General features: G+C 39.1%; 1 protein-coding gene across 1 annotated transcript in view; it reads left to right on the top strand.

Annotated features, from left to right (window-relative positions):
• LOC140233140 (multidrug and toxin extrusion protein 1-like) overlaps positions 1 to 24,391 on the top strand; it is a 101,019-nt gene that overhangs the window by 32,322 nt on the left and 44,306 nt on the right. Inside the window, exons 2-4 of the mRNA XM_072313256.1 lie at positions 5,588 to 5,942; positions 7,029 to 7,130; positions 15,353 to 15,421. Of these exons, the coding sequence (XP_072169357.1) occupies positions 5,649 to 5,942; positions 7,029 to 7,130; positions 15,353 to 15,421 (465 nt within the window). The 5' untranslated portion in view covers positions 5,588 to 5,648. The remainder of the gene's footprint in view (positions 1 to 5,587; positions 5,943 to 7,028; positions 7,131 to 15,352; positions 15,422 to 24,391) is intronic.

A 24,391-nucleotide genomic window follows, 5' to 3' on the forward strand; every position in this document is an offset into this window, starting at 1 on the left:
CTGAGTCATGGTCTCTTTAATATTCCTTGTTGAACTAGATACATGCGCATGTTGCAAAGTTCATACAAGTGAAACCGCAACAACGCATTATTGGGCGTCACGCCAGTGATGTTGGTGGCAACAAAGGCATGCACTTTCGTGACATGTAGTTGATATGCCCTGGAAACGTCCTGTTCTGCGAGATAATCTCAGTCTGAGCTGGGATAACTGTTGTGGTAAGGAGTTGCGTGAGCTGTCAAAATTCATCGGACTCCAGAGAGGGAGACATGCATTGTACAGCAAATGCATCCTGGGGAGTGCGCTTCTTGCACATTAGCCCTGTCAAAGGCCCTCATGTTGTTGTTGTTTTTTTTTTTCCCATTTTTATTTTATTTTATTTGTTGTTGTTGTTGAAACACTGAACAATAGCGGAAGGTAAACACAAGGCAATCTATGGTATGAACAAATATTAAGAAATACTAAGATACTGTATAAGCTGTTATTTTCGTGAGGGTTTAATTTTCGCGAATCACAGTTGGATCACGAATTTAACAACACGCGAAAATGTCTCCATGCATCCTGTTAATAGTGCATTAACTTAAGTGTCAGCATCAATTCGCGAAAACAACATCTCGCGAAAATGTCTATGGCCTTGTTATTCGCGAAAATATCTGTACGTGAAAATAACAGTGTATACAGTATGCCACCAATCATACCTCACACACACACACACACACCTAAACACACATGCAGACCACCTACATGTATCTTCTGAGATTTTACTATTACAAGCTTATAGAGCTCTTTGCAGGAGAAAGTTATGCCAAGACCAGATTTCTTACAACTGTATGCTCTGTTTCTTTAAAATGAACATTTAATTTGTTCCTCTTTTGAGCTACCTTGTACCAGGTATTTTAACTTTAAAGCATTCAAGCTGTTGTTGATAAACACTGACAGTTGTGGATGGGGAGCTAGAGAAGCACAGTTTAGCACACTGATCAGCACCAGGGCCTCTTTAGATCTGCAATTGTGATAGAAGGCTTGTCCTGGTCACCACTCCTGCTGAATAGTTTATTTAGTCACCTAGACCAACAAAATTGCTTGTTTTGTCGTTAGACCATTGTAATGTGAATTATTTTTGTTTCTTTTGATTTTTTTTTTGCTATTTTTTTTTTTTTTTTTTTGCCGTCATCGTGGTGTCTTGAAGGAGCCACTAATATTCAATTCACAATCACTATATCCTACTCTATGCATGTGATGTGCTTGGATGTCCTTGGTCTGTGTTTGTTTAGGTGCTTTCATGCCATATAATTTTATTCCTGTTCCTTATTTCTCTCCTAGGGATACTCCATTCCGTTGATTAGAGACAAACATCAAAGCTGTCTAGTCAGTGGCTACAAGGAGGTTGTTAAGCTGAGAGGTCATTACAAGGTGCCCCAAGAGAAAACAACTCAGATAATTAATTGGCACTCGCACCATCTTGTAGCTTTCATTTTCATTGTCTGGGTCCTGCTCAGACCATCTTTCATTAGGCACATTCACATTTGAATTTTTTTGGCACTATTCACATTGACGAAATACTGCTGTAGTGCAGGGAGGTGGAAAGTCTCTTTCCACCTCCCTGTGTAGTGTAAAAGCTAATGCAATAATACACTTGGTACTGTTCTCACTCATGAAATATCATGGGAGGTCCTATATCTGGTATGTACTGCGAATGGGCATATCTCCTTAAAGGACAAAAGACAGGAAATGCATCAGGTCACATGAAAAATACACCGCTGTACATACATGTATGATGGTATTTCTTGAAATGATTTACACATGAGCTACAGCTGTACACTAGCTTGTGTATTTTGTGCGAAGTTTGAATTACCACCCTAAATAACATACTGTATACGCCATATATTTCGCGAGTCTAAATTTTTGCGAATCGGGAATTCACGACGATTTCGCGAGTGGTTAAATTCGCGATCGTGGAGTCATGTAATGAACGGAGAAATGTACACGCGTATGTCACATCCACATCGAGATCAGAGTCGATATTTTCGCGTGTCTTTAATTTCGTGAATAGCACCTGACTCGCGAAATTCGCAAAAATAAAAACCTCACAAAATATTTGGCGTATACAGTAGTTTATTGTGATGTTTATTATGTTGTGTATTTGCATTCACATTATGAATTACCAAGCAGAATACCGTGGTGTATCATATCATATATCTCAGTGTCCCAGAGACTCCAACCCCAAGCACCTTCTGATCTGGAGATTCTCCCGCCCGAAACCCCTAGCAAACGGGAGACTCTAAGTTGATGCGTGCGAAGTTCCTAGGGTTCTAGATGCTCTCTGGTGCTATCTAAGGCTTATTTTTTCAACATACAATAGCAATAAGTAAGAAATCCTTTCCAACGGGAGACACAGAGCCAGGGCGGGAGAAATTAAATCTCAAGCGGGAGAACGGGAGATTTTGCAAAAATGGGTTTTCGGCGGGAGATCTCCCGTCGAAAACGGGAGAGTTGGAGTCTCTGGTGTCCCATCATCAATGTACAGTAAATGTACCTGTTTGTTGCCCCATTTGATGGCAGGTCAGAATTAGCAAGTGGGTATATAAGGAAATTTCCTTTGGATTGCTAGACTCCGCAAGGTAGGGGCAAACCGCACAGCTCAGTCAGCAGACAAACAACATTGTGTACTCCAGAAGGTTCTATAGTTGAAAGCCCAGTTTAACCCTGTTATCACCAATGACATTTACATTGCATTCAAAGGGAAAGGTCATCCTGATATTATGTTCCTCTGCATGAAAACAGAAAAATCAATGAAGTTCATTAGTGAAAATTGTGAGAGAGAAAAAAATAGGCACATAGAGAAAAGTTATGGATTGTAAAAGTTTAGAGAGTAAGATAAATTGGCTACTTTTGGTCTTGGTGGTGAGCAGCTCTCCATAAATTTGATCTGTACACAAAAATTCACAAATTTTCTCTTTTCTCCTGAGAAGCTTTCAGTACTGTTCTTGGTATATATTCTGAGTGGTATGTCTTTGCATGTCTTCATCTGCAGGAAAAAGAAAAACATCTGAAAAAGTGAAAAATTCACGAAATTTTGTGTGCAATACAAATCGAGAGCTGCTCAACAGCAGTATCATACAGAGTTGCCGCTTTGCCTTACTCTCTACCTCGTAATTTACATGACTTTTGTGCGATGTGTTCAATTTATATTACCCGTAATCATTCACTGATCTGCTTCTCTGATTTTTCTATACTTTCAAACCAAGCAACATTACAAGTGTATACTATTTGACTTGCCCTTTAAAGGGTGTGTACAGTTCTGGTCGAGGTGAGGATTTAGCTTTTAACATTTTGCAAGATATTCAGAAACCATCCTATGAGATGTCAAAGAGCATGCAGTTCTAAGGGGTATCAAAAGTTTTTTTGATGAAAATTGGTTTTGAAATGGCTGAGATATCCAAAAACAAGGTGAAACAAAGAGATCCTAATAAAGTTGTGGCATGTCGCCTTTTATCATTAGCACTTTTTGGGATATCTCAGCCATTTGAAAACCAATTTTCATCAAATAAACGTTGAATCCTTCTTAAAATTACTTGCTCTTTCATATTTCATAAGAGGCTTTTCATTATCTCACTTAGGAATGTTCAAAAAATGAATCCCCACCTCAACCAGTACTGTACAGTCCCTTTAATTTCTTAGTTACCTCTGTGTGCTGGATTCAATGTATTAAGACTCTCACACGCATCTTTTGTGAGAATACCCCAAGATTGAAACTCGCAGGATTCCACTGCTTTGTTGACACCCTCATCAAAAGACTGTGATACCCTGGAATCTCACGGCATCACAGTCTAATCCGCTCTGTTACGCCCTGCGCTCAAGAAATCTCTATTTGCTCTGCATTGCTGAGAATCAGCTAATTCTTGCTGTGTAAAGGCCCTTAAGTGCTGCCATGCATTGTCCCAAACAATGGGGTTTCATACAAAGTTCAAATTGACCTAAAATTATCAAGTGTAACCCACAAGCTCTCAATGACAACTGGGGCACTACTTGGTATATTGAACAGTAAACTGGAGTACTCAGATTACCATAAACTGTAGTACACAGGGCTATAAAATACAGTGTACATGTATGGGCACGTGTTGGTTGGTTGAGGAAGAAAAGGAAAAAGAAACAGGGAAAGAGAAAGAGGAGGAGGGAGAAGAAGTAGAAGAGGAGAGGAGGAAGAGGAGGAGAGAAGGTGCAGTAACTTTTGTGTTTTGTGGGGTTAGTACAGTTTTGTGGGAGGTGTTCTGATTGGTTAGGAGGGCATGCAACAGTTTTGTCGGGGGGGGGGGGGGAGGATTTGAGGCTTTGAAAGGAAAAATATTATTTATCCTTTTCTTCCCCTAAATGTGTGTTGCATATTGACAGACATGAATGATGCCAGTCAAATACATTGAGGACTGCAGACCATTGGCCTTTTGATTTATGCTGTCTTAAATTGCTGTGTTTGGCTTTTATAGGTATCTGTCTCAATATGTTAGTACTGTATATATGCCGAGTATTTGGTGAGGTTTTATTTTGCGCGAGTCGGGTGCTATTCACGAAAGTAAACACACGCAAAAATATTGACTCTGTTCCAGATGTGGATGTGACGTACACTAGTACATTTCTCCGTTCAGTACAGGACTCCACAATCGCGAATTTAACCACTCGTGAAATCTTCGGGAATTCCCGATTCGCGAAAATTTAGACTCGTGATGTATATGGCGTATACAGTATATGCTTCAAATCATCTTGTTTTCAGACTACCATCCTGTATACTGATCAGAGAACACAAAGACACATAATCTGTAGACAATGTTGCTGTGGCAGACAGAAAATTAGCATAATGGATGGGTTGAACATTTGAATGCACATGTTTCTGTTATGCTTATGTTTCAGCTGTGTCTTTCCATGGAGCTACTAACAGGTCTTTCCTAATGTTGCGTTTCGTTTTCAGACCCTCGGAAGTTGTAATCAAGGCCTTTTCCTTGTCAGAACAGCACAGGGTTTGCCAACCCTTTTTCAGATCAATTTTCACCTGCTGTGTGCCCATTAGACTCATGGTGATTCAATAGGGTGAATTCTGCCTGTCATCAGCCATCAATTTCATCGCCTACTTGTCAGAGCAAAAATGTGACCAAGGCCCATTTTATGGTCAGTCTCCGTTATTAACCCTCTGTGTCTCATCACCTCAACCACCCTGTACCGTATGCATGAAAGCACCTGTCTGGAGTTTCCTTACATTTCTGATGAGGGTTAGGGGCCTATCCTGGCAATGTAGAGAATGCTCTGTTTACTCTGTGGGCAGTTCATCAGTGTTTCAGCAGATAGTTACTGGAGCATGATTCCCATGCCAAAAACAAAAACAACAAAAACAACAGCAACAACAACAACAACAACATAATTTGGAGGGCCTTGTTGCACCTGCTATTATTGTCCAGTTTGTAAAGGGGTAGTCATGCCCCAGAGTAATGACCAATGGTGTGAAAATATCAGTGAGGAATAAAGATTTTGTGAGATATGTTGACAAACTGAGCAGTGATGTGATGACATAATGCCTTTATCTTGCTCTATACTCATCCAGGCTGACAGCACCCCATCTCTATCCAGAAAGCATCTGTCGAGAGTCCATTTGACGCGGAATCATGGATGGGTGCCGTCCGGCAGAGGCGGAGGAGGCGAACGAGAATGCCAACTGCCTCTCGTCGACGTCGCTGAAGGACGGAGAGGAGGTGGACAACTTTGAACAGGGAGAGGAGGCCAAAGATGATGTGGAGGCAGGAGGAGAGTTTGGAGGAGGAAGAGGAGAAGGTGATGAGGAGACTGATGAGGCTGCAGTGGAAGTGTCCTCCAGAAGAGCGTGTTGCCACAAATGTGACTTCACTGCCCGCGAATTCCTTGGGGAGATCAAAGTGATCCTTAAACTGGCATGGCCAAACGTGAGTCACGAGAGTCGCCTTTATTCAATTCAATTCCAACTTTATGTTCATTATTTCTTCACCAGAATGTACAGAGCAAGGGCAAATGACAAAGTTTTCTCCACCATTTGAAAAGGATATTAAAGCATCCTCTATAGTATTTCTTCAAAGGAATCGCATTGTTTTTGTAGTTGTATATGATTCAATCATTGACAGTCTGATGTTTCATGTATAGTCTTCTTAACCTTCTCTCTTCCTATGATTGACACACAGGCTGAAATGCTTCCTGTGCCTTTTGGCAAAGATTTCTGGAAACTGATTGTCAATGAAAAGAGATAACCTAATTCCCATAATCCCCATTGTGTCACTATGACCTTCCTGTTGGACTAAGGCATATATTGCTACACCTATATTGTAAGTGGGTTTGCTCTCTCTACAACCGCAGTAGGTCAAGTTTGGATGGCTTACTAAATGATGATGAAAAGCTTGGCAGGTGGAGTCAAGTGCCAGGATTCATCAAGGGTCAAACACACAATTTTTCTCTGGCAAGAATTTATGGCGCTGTTATGATAAACGTTTAACAGAATTGACCAACATTCAACTGGTCACTGTGTCATCAATTAATTTTAAGTATGCTTCAACTCTGTCTGAAAAAACCCCCAAACAAACCACCAACTAAATTCAGTAGGTCCAAACAGATCATGAAAGAGGAATATCACATGATATATTCTGGTAACCTGAAATATTTTTCATCATCTAGTACAGTGATACAATAGGCCTGTTTCATGCATTTAGCCTACAAGTGAAGGGGAGACTTAATTGTAAGAGCTGCAAAGATTTCACTTTATAGAAAGTGCATGCATGTGACTCTTTACCACTATCGCTCTTCCTGAAACAGATATGAAACATTCATGAAATTCAACTCTTTTTCCATGTTTGTTTGAAACTTTCTGTGATACCTTTGTCTTGTATCTCTACCCGTGGTTTATCACAGTCAATTGTAATATGGAATGAATTTTTGTTTTAAGTTGTCTTTAAGTATGTGCTTCTGATAGCAGCTTACATTTACATCATCTCTCCGTTTATTACCATTTAACGTCGTCGTAGGTGGTGTACATGCTTCTGGAAGCAATGATGACCATCCTGGCTGTCCTGTTTAGCGGTCATCTCGGCAAGAACGAGCTGGCTGCTGCGTCTCTCGCCAACTCAGTGAGTAGATTCGATTTGTTCGTAAGGTCTGGCTTCAGGTATAAGCTAAGAAAGGAAGAAAAGACAGTGTCACTTCTGAGGAGAATGGCCTTTGAGAAATGCAGATTTTCTGTTTTTTCCCCTTTTGCAATCAGATGATATTAGAATAGACTAGTTTGCTGATATATTCATTATAAAAAAAAAAAAATGCAAATCTGTTTTCCATCACTATTGTCTGATTACCATGTTATGTTTGCAACTGATTGACAAATTGTCCCACATCGACGACGATATAGGGCAATTTGTTAATCAGCTGTTATGGAAACATCTCGACGGAAGAATTTCATGAATTTGAAAGACCATGTTATCTTGCCCAATAGTTGCCCTTCATGACTTAAAAGTAAATTTGAATTTCAGTCTTGATTCCAGTCATCGAGATTTTTTTCTACAATAACAGATTTAGTAGATACATTGTTTCTGTCTACTTCAGCAAATCAAAAGACCCCCCCCAAAAAAAAACAAAAACAACAACAACAACAACAAAACAAAACAAAACAAAACAAAACAGTTGAAAACAATGACTAAAAAGTTGAATCCATTATACTGTAGATCTGGAAATCAGCTGATTGGGTCATGGTTTATTGTAAGTTCTGGGAAATTCTTTATCCTGAAGTTGATTTGAAGAGACATGATGTCGGTATTTCTGGTGAGAAGGACAATTGCCCTCAAATCTCTTTTTGCCAATGTCAGTTTAAACGTGACCGACCATTCAAAGAAATGGTACGAAGGATTTCCTTGTAATGACGAAAACAAATATCAGCCTCCTCACTAGATGATGGCCAATACACCGAGAAGTGTTTTTGAAGTGTTGGACAGAGCAGTGTCAGATTACATTGGTCTGGTCTGGAGTACCTTTGGACATTATGGCATGTTGAGTTTATCATCTAGGCATGCATGTCCATTTTTCTTTTTTTAAAATGATGCTGGTACTGGGAACACCTGGTAATTTCTCAAGACAGGTTTCAGTAGTGTGCAACATAATAATTACGTTACGCTGTCCTTTGGATGGGGTTACATAGCCAGATTGAGTTACATTCTGCATTGCAGTTAGTGGTGGCCTCTGTTTTGTGGCATTTTCTTGGACGTGTGCATCTCTCAAAACAGGAACAGGTCAGAGAACACTGGAATCATGGCTGACCAACAAAACATACTGCATTTAGAAAGGGGTCTGTGATATCACCTGAGTGTCATTTTTATAAGTAATACTGAAATACTTTTTTTTTTTTTGGGGGGGGGGGGCCTCTCTGTGTCGTCTCAATTGTCACTTGAAGAAAACTATAAAAAAAACAAACAAACAAACAAACAAACAAACAAAATAAACAAACTCTTGGCGTTTCATGAGAACATGCAAAACTATATTATCGGAAGGTTGAGAAGTCGTGAACTGGGTGGTGATTTGGCTCGGTCGGTACCGATAGCATGTCTGCCTCCAGATCCAAAAGACCTGGGTTTGATTCTCGCGTCTCAATGAGTGATTTTGTGTGTAAGCATTACATCTCCTCTAGTAAGAGGCAAAACACTCCATAGATAGGACATTGAATGGAAGTCCTGTGTGTGAGTTTTCCATGATTTACGCAAAAGATCCCACTTCATTCATTCATCGCAGAGAGCAGGGTGTCATCTAGCTGAAGTGGTCCACCAACCTTCCCACACAAGAAAATCGATGCTGACCCCTTGTGGTTCGCCCCCGTTGGCTATAGCAATAGGCCGCGAACGGTATCAATCATGGGCACATTGTGCCATACGCTTGAATGAATGAAGTCATGAACTGCCAGAGGTATTTTCCTGCTCAACACCTTTTATTGCATTATGCAATTACAGGCTGCTTCCCATGAGTAGCACATTATCTTCCCTGGCAGATTGGCAAAGTGATTAGGAGTGACAAATGCTTGTAAATTAATCATTCTATTTCCTCATCCATTCAACTCCTTACCCATCTTCTCTGGAAATCCAAAAAAGTTTTTGTTTGTTTGTTTGTTTGTTTGTTCGTTTTTTAATATTCTTGTCTTGATCCTCAGTAGATAATATTGTAGCTACTTCTGTGACAATAAGTGCTGCACAGTACATGCTGGAAGGAAAGTGGAGGCATTATCGACATCATCAAATCATATTAAAGGCCTATTCACACAGCTCCCAATATAGCCATGATCATTTGTGTCTTTATTCGAATCATGATACAAAAATCTTTGTTGTTTTTGTTGTTGTTGTGTGTGTGTATGTGTGTGGACATACTAATCGCAACTGTTATTGAAATTCAAATTGCGAACCAAACACCACTAAATCAGGCCAAACCCCCGAGACTCACGCATGTTCATTTTGGTAGTTGAATCAGTGCAATTTGGATCGCAATTTTCTTTGTGAACCTGTGCGATTTTGATTGTGATTGTTTCTGCCTGTACTTGTGAGCAAGAACACCAAAGAGCGTGATTTGAATCGGGATTAGAATCAACGTTTGAATTGCACTCTTTCATTGTGTACATCACCTTTTTTTCTTGTCCTCTGGACATGAAACCCTGCTTGTTGGCAGTGAGGTGATACCAGTAGCAGTGGTGAGGGTTTTGGCTAATAAGTAATGGCTGTTGTAGTGTTATGGTGGCTCAAATATTCTAGGTATATTGTTTGAGTCTGCAAGACCATTGGAGAGTCTTCTCCAAGAATGGTAGATCTGTGTAATCTTTACCCTTCCAAATGCAGTGGTCATGAAAATGAAAAAAAAGGAACCCCATTTCCATGAATCATGGCTTTTATAAAGGACAAATTAAGCACTTTAGACAGAAAGGATGTGTTCTGTTAACCTGTGTTTAACTTACAGCAGGTGTCACATACTGATTGAGCTTTTTTTCCAAGTCTGGAAACAAAACTTAGTCATGAATGCCTCTCTGTGAAATATGTTCCTCAAATCATGCTTGGCCAGTCATGGTCTTGATTCTGGGCATGTAATAGTATTTTACCCTACAATTCCACCATAGCTCATGCATGTATGCATGCACAGACAGTCCTGCACAAGGGCCGTAGAATGTTTTTCAGGGTCAGAACATTTTTCCTTCTTTACTCATTCTTTGCCAAGCCAAAAAAAGGGGGGGGGGGGGCTGCATGGGATTCAGTTTCGCGCAGAAGATCGATAGATACTCTACAGCCCAATTTGTTGATTATCAATAATCAATTATAAAAGATTACTTTAGCAACCACAATTGGATGTTTTCAGATTGCAATACTGAACATTGACATACATTTTTAGGTAATGTTTCACATTTTTATCACCCAACGGTAATCATGTTATCACACATTTCTTATGCATATTTTAGAGCAAATATCAACAGTTTCTCCAGGTGTATAAAAACAATGTTTTACCTTTAAAGATATAGATTTTGCAGTCAGTGAGCTGTCAATGAGACTAAATGCATCTAAGCACTATGACTCTTAATAAATTGTGCCAAAAAGATCTTTATTATGAAACAAGTTCTTTTGAAAGTATGATGCCCCTCGTTGTAGTGATAACATCAAGCAGAAAATTGCTATCATTGAATTCAGCAGTCATTACCGGTCGTAAGAGTGTTCAATGTGCTAGCACCCTGTGCGACTCTAATGAAGCCTTGTGTGTGAGTGTTTTTCTTGTATCTGACAGAAGTGCCAACTATCAGTGCTCAACGGTCCGTGAGATTCCAACATTAAGGCAGTTAGCTGTTCAATAACTCGCAGTATAGATTTATTAAGAGCAATTTCAGCTTTTATTGTGCTTTCAGTTGACAATTTACTCTTTAATAGAAAAAATAATGTTCAGTGTATAAAAGTCAGGAGGTTGAAAATATACAGGGCATGCTAAAACATTACAATATCATGTTTTTACTGAACTGCCATTGGTACCAGTCCCTTTCTGTATCACATCAGTAAGGGTTTGGATGGGGTTAAAAAAAAAAATGGTTTCTTATATTATCATATAAGACAAATACATTAGCAGTGTTGCATCACGTTTTATTACTACCGGGTAATCATCATGCTGGCATACAGTGTACATATTTGTACAGGTCAAAATTTTTTTTTATTCGTCAATATAAATCCTAAATTCAAGCCTGCATTCAAACAAAAATCAATTGTAGTAATTATAATGCATGCAAAAGTTCTTGTCTGCACTGCAGGCCCCCTATATGCATTGAATGCCAGAGGCACTTTGCAAAAATTTCATGCTTGTAGAAAAGGGCCTTCGGCTCCAATTTGCAAAAATATCATGTTTTACAGTGAAGCATCAACCCAGGAGTCTCAATGAACCCTTTTCTGTGCTACGGACTGTGGACAGTGTGTACATTGCTATGGGGTTTACTCTGCCAATCAGCACCCAAAGCAGGCAAAGGGTTAAAAAGGGGGGCATTTTTCCGACTGTCTGTTCCTAGCCACAGACGAGGTCTGTCATGCAGTGAAATTTTTGATGTCTATACCCATACCTGCCCTTTGCCCATTGGATCCATTTATTGCATCTTGTCCCATTGTGCCCATTCCATTGTACTGCAATTCCTCACTGAATGAGACGATTTTGGTTCATGGCTTCATCCAGACGATAAAACAAATTACAGAGCCATAAAAATGTGTTTGTTCTCCCCTGCAGCTAGTGCTAACCTCTACAGCAATCCAAGCAGTAATCTGCTATTATTTTGGACTTCGATGCACTGCACATTGTTGTGTATTCTTGCAGGGAGATGAACCTGAGGACAGGTTGGCTGGTTTATTGAGTATGCAAGGGGCTGGTAGATCTCTACATCTGAAAGGGGAATGACACCTGTACTGTTTCACTGTCGCTGCATCAATATGGACTTGTAGCTAAAGTTTCCCATGTTATTTTGTAATAGATGATTTGTGAAAATGTTTCAGTGAGTTCACAAGTCTACTATCCAAGGATATTTGAAGTTAGGAATTCACACATCAATAATGTTATTTACTGGGGAAAGTCTAATAGAAAAAGAAAAGCAACTTCATTCTGAATTTGCCAAGACTGCAAAAGAGTGCTTTCTTGTGTGATGTAGTTTGCAGCTCATGTTTCTTAATTGCAGACAATAAATTTTTTTGTATACATGTATCTTTCTCTTCTTTTTTTTTTTTTAATGAGGGGGAAATGCTTCAGATCCATGGATGTCTAGATGGTATACATAAATTGATAAAAATGCGGATGAAGATAATAAAAAAAAAAATCCTGCCTGGCACTCTTCCAGTTAATACTGTCACTACCCTGTAAGAACTGAACTTTTCGTAACTTATGCCCTTGGTGCAGGATATGTTTCATTTTTCTCACCACACTTCATATATCGGAATTATCACTCCCTGGAGATAAAACATTCTTTTCATTTCCCAGCTGCATAAGGACCTTAACCCTAGAAGCATAAGGACCTTAACCCTAGAAGCATCTGGCCAGAGCTTGCAAAGCTATGGGGTTCTGGTAAACTTTATCCCAAAGTCGGCCATGATATAAGTTTGACAAACCTACTTAGGTGTTACAGAGAGTTTAAAAGGATTAAAGGGCCAGATACTGCCAGTGAAAAAAAAAATCAACCCACCAGAAACATCATTAATGGCCCAATGCAATTCTAGAAATGTGTGAATAAAGTTTCGCTTCGGACTTACAGGGAAGACCCAAGTAGTGTTTAAAGGGACTATATAGATTTGGTGGAGATGAGGATTAATTGGGCTTTAACATAACTTTTGCGAGATACAAAAAAAAAAAAAAAAACACTTATGAAATAATACAGAGCATTCCATTCTAAGAGGAATTCAAAGTTTGATAGATGAAAATAGGTTTTGAATGGTTTAAGACATCCAAAAATAAAGTAAAACAAAGCGATTGTAATAAAAGGTGGTCCCATCCTTTATTAGGATTGCTCTGTTCTGGATATATCTGCCATTTCAAAACCAATTTTCATCAAATAAGCCTTGAATCCCTCTTGGAATTACATTCTCTTTCATATTTCATAGAGTTTATCTAAAAAAAAAGAAATGTTGAAAACCTGAAGTTTGGTCTCAACCACAACCATATGATCCCTTTAATATGTTTCAAAGCATATATGTGTATATTAAGTTGTCTTGTAATTTGACAGCTGTAGTCAGCGGTGTAGTTCCTGGTTGTGTTGCCTGTCTGATCTGTTTGGGAGCCCTGTTTAAAGGGATCGTACAGTTTTGGTTGAGACCTAATTTCAGGTTTCTAACATTTTATGATGAAATATTGAGAAACCTCTTATAAAATATGAAAGAGCATGTAATTCTATGAGGAATTGAACGTTTATTTGATGAAAATTGGTTTTGAAATGGCTGAGATATCCCAAAAAGAGTGATTCTAATAAAGTGTGGGACCCACACTTTATTACGATCGCTTTGTTTTACTTTGTTTTTGGATGCTTCAGTCATTCCATACCCGATTTTCATCAAATAAACTTTGAATTCCTCTTAAAATGGTATGCTCTGTACTATATCATAAGTGTTTTCTTGGTATCTCGCAAAAAGTTAAAAGCCCAATTCTTATCTCCACCAATACTGTACCATCCCTTTAAACAGGGTGGTACTTTCGTCTCACCTTCCTGGTTTAACCCATTGAGGACAAGTCCCGAGTAAACTCGGGCAGGTGTCTATGGAAAATGTGTATTGTAGCAAAATCAGTCCGTTCTCAACTGGTTAAAGACCTGGTAGCATGGAGATACAATGTACCATAGAGTGGGAAGGCTGGCTCTGCTAGGACATATTCCAGAATACCTGTAACGGATTGAATACAGCTCTGTCACTGATCTCTCTATTAAAAAACAGGTAGGGCCTACCTGGTACAGCCGAAGAATCTCTACTTTGATGCACACATTTGCTGATGGGCGCTAATAGTAGATTTCGGAATGTACCCTGCTGGGCAGTGAATGCAGATCGATTAGGACCATGCATGTTTTCTACGCTATGGGAGTGTGTGTGTGTGTGTGCGTGTGCATGTGCAACTGTGATTCGAAAACATATGCAACACATCTCGTGAGATGCATTCAATTTGTTTTCTCACTTTAATATATTGTCACAAGCCACTTTTGTTTTCATTCTAAGAAACAATGGCTCCTGTTCTTCCAAGCGTGAACATATACCACACAAAAATGATACCAAATGATTCCAGATAAAACACTGTATATCAGGTCATATATAATCGTTCTATGCCTTTTTTTTTAAGAGTAATTGGCCATTTTGTGAGCATAACTTTTTTTTTTTTTTTACTCACCCTGTAGAATGTTGTGTAATATGATTATCCCAGGGAATGCTTTTGAATGTCATGGTTGTGACACATTCATGTACAGATGGAGTTCATGTTCAGGTGGAGAGGTTCCAGAAATTTAAACAAGCAAACAAGCAATCTATGAGACAAATGTCACAGGGTTGTGTAGCGACCAAGGTTAACCAAGAAAGCACCTGACACACTGGAGGATGAGTAGCTCTGCACTTTGATAGTTTCTGTGAGCACAGTAATGTGAACATATCAATGCACTACTATTAGTAAGGTTCACACAATGTTTGTAATCTTAAAGATTAGCTCAAAGTTTTAAACTTTGATGGTTGGCTTGTAGTTTAGAACCTCATGGATGCACTCAAAGGTTAGTTAGCAGTAATGAAGAGATAGCAGAGATGATTAGAACCACAAGACATCTTCTATGGTTTATACTCTGTCCAATTAAAAGCGGGGGGGGGGGGGGGTAGTTTAGCATTGTGTGGACATGATTATTACAAACTCCTAAGTTAGTGTGACCTCTTCTTGAACCCTTATCGGGGGGGGGGGGGGGGGGGTGGGGATCAACCTCCAGTGCATGCTGTACACTATTGTTGTGTTGCACATTAATAATTGAGTGGGAATCTTGCTCGAAAGTACATTAATCTTCAAGATTAGGTGTCGTGTTGATGCGTGTCACAGTTTAAAACTGCAAGCTAATCATCAAAGTTTAAAACTTAACATTCTAAAGATTAGAAGCATTGTGCAAACTTATTTATTGATTGGAAATTATATTTCTCTTCATATTTAAACAGTGGAAGCAGTTTCTCACAGGTGATACAATATATGCTTTACAATTATACAACCCTATGTGTATGTTATGTTTGTGAGTGTGTGTGTGTGTGTGTGTGTGCGTGTGTTTTGTTTATGAAATAGTTGAATAGTTTTTGTCAATTCATTTGTCATCATTCTGCAGATAACAACAGTTTTCACGAGATCCATTGGACTTGGATTTGCCTCAAGCTGTGACACTTTATTTTCCCAGGTGAGCTTCAAAAGCCTATTTATCACATAATAATGATAGTGATAATGATGCTGTTGCTCATGATAATGATGATACTGATAATGATTGTGATTATGATAATGATGATGAAAGTGGCAGTATAGTGATGATAATAATGTCTTTGGTGATAATGATGCTGATATTGATATTGATGATGACAATAATGATAGCAGTGAGGATTTAAAATGGATTGCTAACTCCACCTATAAAGATGCTGGAGGTACACGTTTACTATGTAGATGCACGGAGATGGAAGTGCATTGTTTTGTATTTGATAATTCCAATCTACACTGCTGTTGTATGAGATGATCTGTTGTGTTTGTGTGGGTTTATGGCATCCTTTGAAATGTCATGAATATGAAGACTGCTTCTACAAACTGATGCCATCGGTAGAGATGTTTTATTGGTAATATTAGATTGACCTGCTTTATTCTCTGGGGAAGTCCACTAGAAGTACAGAGTATCCAGCAGATTGAGTTCAAATATTTGTGCCTTTTGTGAGTAGTCAGTTTGGACCTTGGCTTTCTTCACCCACTGACCCAATTAGACAGACTTGTGTGGTGGCCAATATAGCTTGCAACTGTTTTCTTCTTTTCTTTTTTTTTTTGATTTATGTGATGCCAGCTGTTATTGTTCTGTCCTGATTTGTCTGTGCAGTTGCCATATGTTGAGTGAACTGAATGGAGTTCCTCCTAAACAAATTTCACATAATCTTTTGATAAAAAATGTAATTATTATGTGCATCTAGGGACATTTATGCTGACAGGAAAAAAAAGGAAACGGTTCTGATTTTAGGAAATATGACTTTCCAGTGAAAATTGTGAGACAACTCTGACAAAAGCCACCCAGACTGCTACTAGAGCCCTTATGTCTATGTCTACTTCAACTCTGCATGAACTTGAAATTTGGTGTCATAGCAACTTGCAGTGAGAACCTCCCTGTAGAACACTTGCTGTCTTTTATCATGTGACATTCACCTGTACCAGAAAAAAGTCAGCTAGTATACTCCCCACAGCCACACATAAAATGTCATTTGTAATAATTAAAGTTTTCTCACATGATTTAACATTTTTGATATAGTTAATTGGGAAAGATCAAACATTTTCTTTTTTATATCCCCATTTTTCCCATGAGTGAAAGAGCCTCCTTAAAGGACAAATTCACCTTCATAGACATGTGGATTGAATGAATGCAGCAATATTAATAGAACACATTAATAATAATAATAATAATTCACAACATTTATATAGCGCGTTATTACATAAAATGTCTCTAAGCGCTATGGGAAAAAGAAAACAATAGAAAGGGAAGAAGAGGAAAGAAAAGAGAGAAAGAAGAAGAAGGCACAGTTTCAGACACGGTATAAGACATGAGACACAGTCATAATACTACTCAATAAAAAATACGTTTTTAACATGGATAAAAATTAGCAAAAGTTTGAGGAAAATCGGACAATCTGTTTAAGAGTTATGAATTTTTGAAGTGTCTGCTCGGTCACTGCTGGATGAGAAGACTACTACAGCTTGTGATGTCACATGAGTACAACAATATAAAGAAAATATAAAGAAAATTCAACATTTTTTTCATTTTTCTTGCATAATAAAAGAACACTTGACTTCCCACTTTCAGAAGGCAAGGGGGAATAATATCAGCTTTAACATACGTCAGTGACGAGTTGAGGAAATGTGCACTTTTTTCATAAAGTAAAATTTTGTGAAATTCTCTTTATATTTTCCTTATAGTGTTGTACGCATGTGACATCATACACTGTAGTAGTCTTCTCATCCAGCAGTGACTGTGCAGATACTTAAAAAATTCATAACTTTTGAACGGATTGTCCGATTTCCCCCAAACTTTCACTGACGTGTTCTACTAATATTGCTGCATTCACTCAATCCACATGAAGGTGAACTTGTCCTTTAAGTCCTTTTACTCAAGTGTCTTGTTTCAAATTGTGTCTTTGGATGCATTCATGCTTAACTTCTTTGTGCCATAATCATCATTTTGAAAGATGATTAATGCAAAACACGGTTGCATCTGATGTTGATATAAATGCTGTTTCAAAATGCACTAGAAAATGCATTAAGGATCAGTGATTCATTCTTTTCATGATTACTGGAGAGAAATAAAACCATGCTTATACCATCAGCGATTTTCTTTATGGGTAATCTCGTTGACTAGGGAAGCATTAATGAAAAATCAAAATAGTTTTTCAACAATAATTATGCAGTGCATGTTCATGAAATTGGATCTTTCTAGAACTCAAAAAAAAAAGAAAAAAAAAAGCTTAACAGTACCCAGGTGAATAGTGTTTTTGGATCAGCATTTCAAAATTAATGCTGATTCTGCTAATTGAGCATAAATGCACCCATTGATGCTAGAGTGCCATAAGAATTTTCCCCTTAATGCCAGCATTTTGGATAGAATTCCCATGCACTGAAAATATTGAAAACAGTTTAGTTTCCATCAGTTATTTTATCTAGCTCTGCATGATCCAAGCATTTGGCTAGAGCCTGCCAAGATATCCTGTAGGCATGCAGTTTTTACAGTTCCTCCCTCTACTAAACTTGATTGTATTATCAGTTGTTTAACTCTTTATGTGCCATGGTGAAAACCCCCCATATGCCACATTATTCTGATACACCAACATAGTCATGCATTTAGAAAACATTCTGTTTTTCAAATTTATATAACTTTTATAGATTTATGTTATTTTGTCTAGACAAAGTCAGCAAAATTGTAGAGAAAATGCTTAGCTTTGCATTGATGTAATTATATGACAAATCTATTATTGCTTTTCTCTAAAATTCCCAGTAACTAAAATTTACATTACTGTAAATGTATGACTTTTGCACACAAAGCAGTGACAGAAGCTTAGAATTTGCACGCAAATCCAGTATGAAACACTACTTGTTAGTCAATCACCAACTAAAATGCAAGCCATAGACGAGAGTTAGCTGAACGGAATCGCGAGAAACACTTTCATTGTGCTGTGGCATTTGGCGATTTATCGATCGGTGTGGGTGTGTTTGTGCGCTTGAGCAGAATATGAGAAATTGGCACGCCGTTGACTGAGTCGGGCGTGCGAACGTGGCACATAAAAAGTTAAACAATTCTGCTTAGTAGACTTGAACAGTGTGACAGTCGAAAATAAAGACTATTGTGATACATCATCATGCGGACTGTTGCTTTGCTGCATTCATCTCTGTTCTTTTTTTTTTTTCAACTACTGCTCTCTGTTCTGATCTCAGTTGCGAGAGCTTTGTCCAAGACTCCATCTTGATGTCTCTCACCTTCATACAGGTAGACTTCTTTTTGATGATATCTTTGAACCAGAGGCGAGGACATCCTCTCCTGCTATGACCAGAAGGCAGTTGAGAGTTTTAGGATACTGCAGGGGATGAATAGGATGGCATTGATCCCAATTCATTGCCAATTTAATGGTTTTTGAGATGGCATTACTCAATGTCAGAGAAATAAGGCCAGGGGATGTGTCAAACAACAATGAAGGCACCACTAGGGCTGGATGATTTGTCATCATAGTTTCCCCTTCCTATATTTTTCCCCTGGACTCTCAGGGATTTTCCCTTTCTAGTCTGCCACACTTTTTTTTTTTATCCTTTATTGGCCTATGCCAAAGGCCATAAGTTTGAAGTAGACCCTAAATGCTTTCAAAGTGACCAGTAAGTCATTATGAGATGGAGCCAAGCAGCTAACGTAAGAGGGAAGCAAGCCCCAGCAAAAGGACTTTTGAATGACCTGTCTGAGTTTGGTGACCAACACCTGTAGGTTGCTATTTCAGCAGAAATTTATAGGATATTGCACAGAATAGAGCTAGTGTGAAAATAAAAGTGCATGAATCTCTTGTTGTGTTATATGTAGTGTTATTCAATATCTTTGATTTCAAGATCCATGTAGGTATATCATAGGGCTATAGCTGCTTTGTTTTGTAGTTTTCTTCATGATCACAAGTCCGGTAGCGTGAGGGAATTTGCTGTGGTAATGTGAACTAGTTGCCTTTTACCGTAGTTATGTGCTGCCAAAACCCTTAGCCGCCGTGGCAGCGGTGAGCTGTTTGGAATGCTTGCTCAATTCTCATGACTGTCTGCAACATTCAAAGCATGCAAAAGTCATCTTACCTGGTTGAACTGAAGAGAAAAAAAAAAATACTTGCAGAAATCTTTTTTGTCACTTTACCAGTACTGTAAAACAAGGAATGTTCACATGCATTTTAATGTCACAAATTTTGTTAGAGCCAAGATTGGCAAAATCAAAATGCACACAAAAGTTTTTGTTAACACTATATGCATTGAATGCCACTGGCAATTTTGCGAAAAATTTCATGCCACAAAAAAGGCCATTGGCTCTAATTTGCGAAAAATTCATGCCGCGCATAGGCCTATGTCGTGTTTTACAGGTACAAAATTTGGCTTCCAGCCCTCAAGTAGCAAAAATCAGCCAGACAAGTCAGCTCATGGCTCAATTTGAAAAACCTTTGATATGCATTTACATTTCGCTGTGATGGACAGTGGGCGAAGATAGTGTAAGACCGTGAATTTGTCGTTGCTTACTTTTGCTATATTTCTGGTTTGTCTACTCTCTTTTTTGTTGTCTGTCTAGACCTCGTATTAATTTGCATTAGTCTGCTTTTCAGCACTGCCTTGCAGTCTGACATTAATTCAGTTAAGTTAATGATATTCAGTTGTCACCTCCATCACCATCACTTCAGATATCTTTCCTATTCTTCAGCTTTGTCACCTTCATTCTATTCTTTCTCTATTCAGATGTGTTCATTCATTTCATCCCACACCTGATTCTTGAGTTGAGCTCAGACAGCTCCCATTCTTACGTAATCATCCCCTCCTGCTTTCATCATCTCATGTTCCTCTTTATAATTTTATGTTGATTTATAGAATTAGACTCTTCCACTTTATTGAAGTCCTCTGTTCCATTTAGTTCTATTGGTTTTCGTAGATAATTTGAATATATAGATATTGTTTATATGTAAATTATGTTCATCCAGAAGATTACTGAGGGCGAGTTGCCCTCAGAATAAAAGAGAGCACTACCAGACTTTGACGACTTTAGTTTTTTTCTTGTTTGAATCATCTAAGTTCTCTCAACATTAAGATATCTCCCCTTTAACAAGTAGCCCTACATTTCTGTTACAGGATCCAGCACATCTTTTGATTATTTACAAAACATTTATTTTGACTCGCTACAATGGTAATTACTTTGGTCAGAGTAATGCAGCTGTCATTTGTATGACGCACCTCTTGACCCCCGGGAAATGTGCGTCATGGTCGCGTCAAGTACCACCAATTTGATGACGCGTGGTGCCGTCACGGGAGCAAAATGTCAGTCACAATACTGACCCATTATGTGCGTCATAGTCGGTCATTTAACCAGAGTGTGTCAAAAGGTTCGTTAATGGGACCGTCATGTAATTTTGCGAGGCTTCTTGCATGGGGCATGGTATCCCTCCGTAACAGAATAAAACAAACTCGCGATCGCGAGTCGGCCGAATTCACCGGCTCCTGGAAACGCGAAAATGACACAATTTTCAATCAGTTTTATTATAACATACTGATACTCACTTCATTCTCGTATGTCTTCTTTTTCTATCTGATGTCAGACTAAAGGTCTTTTCAGAAAGTTTGAGTACAAATTTGCTCCAAAACCACACTACCAAACACGATTTGTGATTAAAATCATCACATACAGCCCGCGGCATCGCGAAGCTCGCTATCCTTCAATTGCATTCACTGTAGTGTAGCATCGACCGTCGACCGTGGAACCTGCAGCAAAACCACGTGCGTGATGTCGACCATGTGGTACATGTATACATACAGTACACGCGTACATACGTATACAGAAGGCGAGGCATGGCAGAGGCCAGGCCCCAAAACACATACAAACGATTATGGAACTAACATTACTGAGAGTCTATTAAAACCTGCATTAACTTAGAATAGTAAATTCTATTGAAACACTAGCCATATAAACCATGTACCTAACTTGGGTTTAATAAGGTTCGTGTTTAAATAGGCAGGGGCTTCAATCAAGCTGTTTTCGAATCGGGGAAGGGGAGGCGGGAGGTTACGGAAAAAATTACTGTGGCCAGGCCGTAGTTTCGCGAAACTAGATAGTTTGCCATAGCAACGTGTATATCAAAACACGCGTTTCTATGGGATGTCCATGAACTAGGGAACGGTTTAGAGAAATTCGAAGTCATTCGAGGTTGAAGTGGTTTTTTCCTACGCATTTTTTGTTGTTGTTGTTGTTGTTGTTCATATCTAAAAAATTCGATTTCTTAATTTTTTTCAACTGGTATTTGGGAGTCTTGTAATATATTTAAAATGTTGATAGAAATTTCGGAATATATTCAGAAAGTACGCCTAGGCGCCTACTGTTTGGATAAACGGTAAACATGCAGTCTACGTTCGATACGAAGAAATCATTACGTCTTTCACGAGGAAAAACATACAAAACAAACAAAAAACAACTACGAACGAATGTTGATAGCCAAAACTTTGATAAGTAATAAGCAGTTATCATGAGCGTGAACTGAAATTAATTGTCATGATTTTGTTGCCTAACCAGGTGATGACTGCATCTCATTGAACCTACTTGTAGTGAATTTCTCTGGGCATACGAGACCTTTTAAGTATTTCTGGCTCAGTTGCATTTTTAATTGACTGATTAGTCGATCTTTTTTTTATTGTTCAGGGAACATAAGATATTCGATCAAGTACATTATATTCGACTGTTTGATGTTTCCTACTATGCGCCAAAAGAAAGGCTATAGAATCACGATATCTTTGCAATGATTCCTTGAATTCAACTAATGAGCTGGTTCTTCGATCGATATTTCCATGATATTTACACGCTGTTTATTCCAGTGCGCGCATTCTTCCGTCTGGCACGCACCTGGGTGTGGCACCTGTTTTTGTGGAAATTTCCACAAGGGGAGAGGGGTGGGGTGTCAAGTTTCTTCGAGCCGAAGAGACTGCATGTAAAACAATCTCTTCGCTCTAATTTATTGTCGTTCGTGCTTTCCCCTTATTCTTTGCTGATATTGAACATTTAGATTTAACTTTACGAAGGTTGGTAGCACTTGGTTCTATTTTGTTGTGAGGTGTATGTAATTTCTTTTTTTTTTATCATTCTTGGAAAGGGAAAGAAGAGTAAGGGGGAAAGAAGAAGAGGGAAAGTAAAATGGAACGAACGGCACGTACGCTCAGCATTCACAGTAAGCCGTCTTTTTACACCAGCATAGTTATCATCATCGCCATCAGACATCACTCAGACCATTTTAGCCTTTTCCTATCAACATTAAGAAAAATAAATAACACATACAAAGTATCAACACCTCCCAACAGCACAAATATTTAGAAAAGACAACACACGGCACACTACAGCGGCTGGTATCAAACTTCGTCGCTTGGATTCGAAAAAGTATTGCAGCAAAGCGGAGAAATCGCCGTTACGAAAATAGCAGTGCGAGACACTTGAAAGAATTACGTCAAATACTTCAAAGTATAAAGGGAACGGATAAAGTGATATAAAATGGAAGAAATCGTACCAAACGATGTGTGAGAAACGACAGTGGAGAACGGTAAGGCTTAGGCCCTAGCAACAGTTTACAGCACCGAAAGCTACGCGAAAATAAGGTGAAAATAAATACACATTGGAAACTCGGTATTGCGACAAGATCCTTAGGATCAAGTCAATAAACGATACAAAACAAAGGAAATCAATTCATTTTGACCGGAAAATAGTTTGTTATAAGTATTCTGTTGTATGAGATCTCCTTTGATAGGCCGAGAAATACATCGAGCTTCCACGATACTCGGGAAAGACAGTTCGAACGCTTTTCACCTGCACATACTGCAGTGCACATCAATACACGAACAGAAACTCACCTCTTCCTTGCAGAAAAATGATGCAATAACGTTACAAAAAACACACACAACACCCTAAAAATCATTTCATACTTGGGAGGCAAGGGACAAGCGGATGAAGAAGAAGAGAAAAAGAAGCAGACATTGCACAACGGAACGCTTCTACCCCGATTCGAATCGAAACAGGGTACTGGAGTGTAATGGCAGCTGGCTACAGTGTGCAGCTAAGCTACTATACTAACGCTCCCCAGCCGCCCACAACATGGGGATACAGTACCACGGCGATCGAAGTAAACATCCAGCAGGGTCCGTAGGCGATAGGGATTCACGCGGGCGAAGTTCCGTTCGGTGTACACAGTTCGCAGGCAGCGAATTGCGTGAGCGCACACAGAGCTCTGCAGCATTCCAGTCTGGCACGTACTGCGAATAACATGTGCGTCAAGGGTCAGTCATTTTCACGAAGAGGTGCGTCACCATTTTGACTGGTTAATGCGTCAATGTCTCATAGAGGTGGGTCACTTTTTGTGACGGAGGGTACGTCATGGTACCTAAAAGGTATGACGCACATTGGTACTTTGACGCACCTATCCCGGGGGTCAAGAGGTGCGTCATACAAATGACAGCTGCATAACTGACCTATAGGTATTCTGTACCTTGGAATGGTGTGCCAGCAAATTTTAATACAGATATAGGCCTAGGCCTTATGACTGCATTTGTCGATCCTGAAAAGGGCTTTTTACACTTGCAAATTTTTGCTTAGTCCCATACCAACGGTGGGGCTAAAGGGGGGGGGGGGGCCTTAGCCCCACCATTGGTACCGGACTTTCCTTAGCCCACTTTCTGTTTACACTTGTTTTTGCCAAAGTGGGCTAGCCCCACCGATAGTCCCGTACTATCTGGCCCTGCAAAATAACAGGGTTAGCACCGCAATTGCATTGCCAAGCAAGCGAGTGTAAACAGAACGAAAAAATAATCTGGGGCTAAGCGACAGAGATGAAGTCCGACCCCCACTGACCAATCAGAAACGAGGTAATCAAGTGCTACCGGT

Source organism: Diadema setosum, chromosome 9, assembly GCF_964275005.1.
Source record: "Diadema setosum chromosome 9, eeDiaSeto1, whole genome shotgun sequence".
NCBI classification, from domain to species: domain Eukaryota; kingdom Metazoa; phylum Echinodermata; class Echinoidea; order Diadematoida; family Diadematidae; genus Diadema; species Diadema setosum.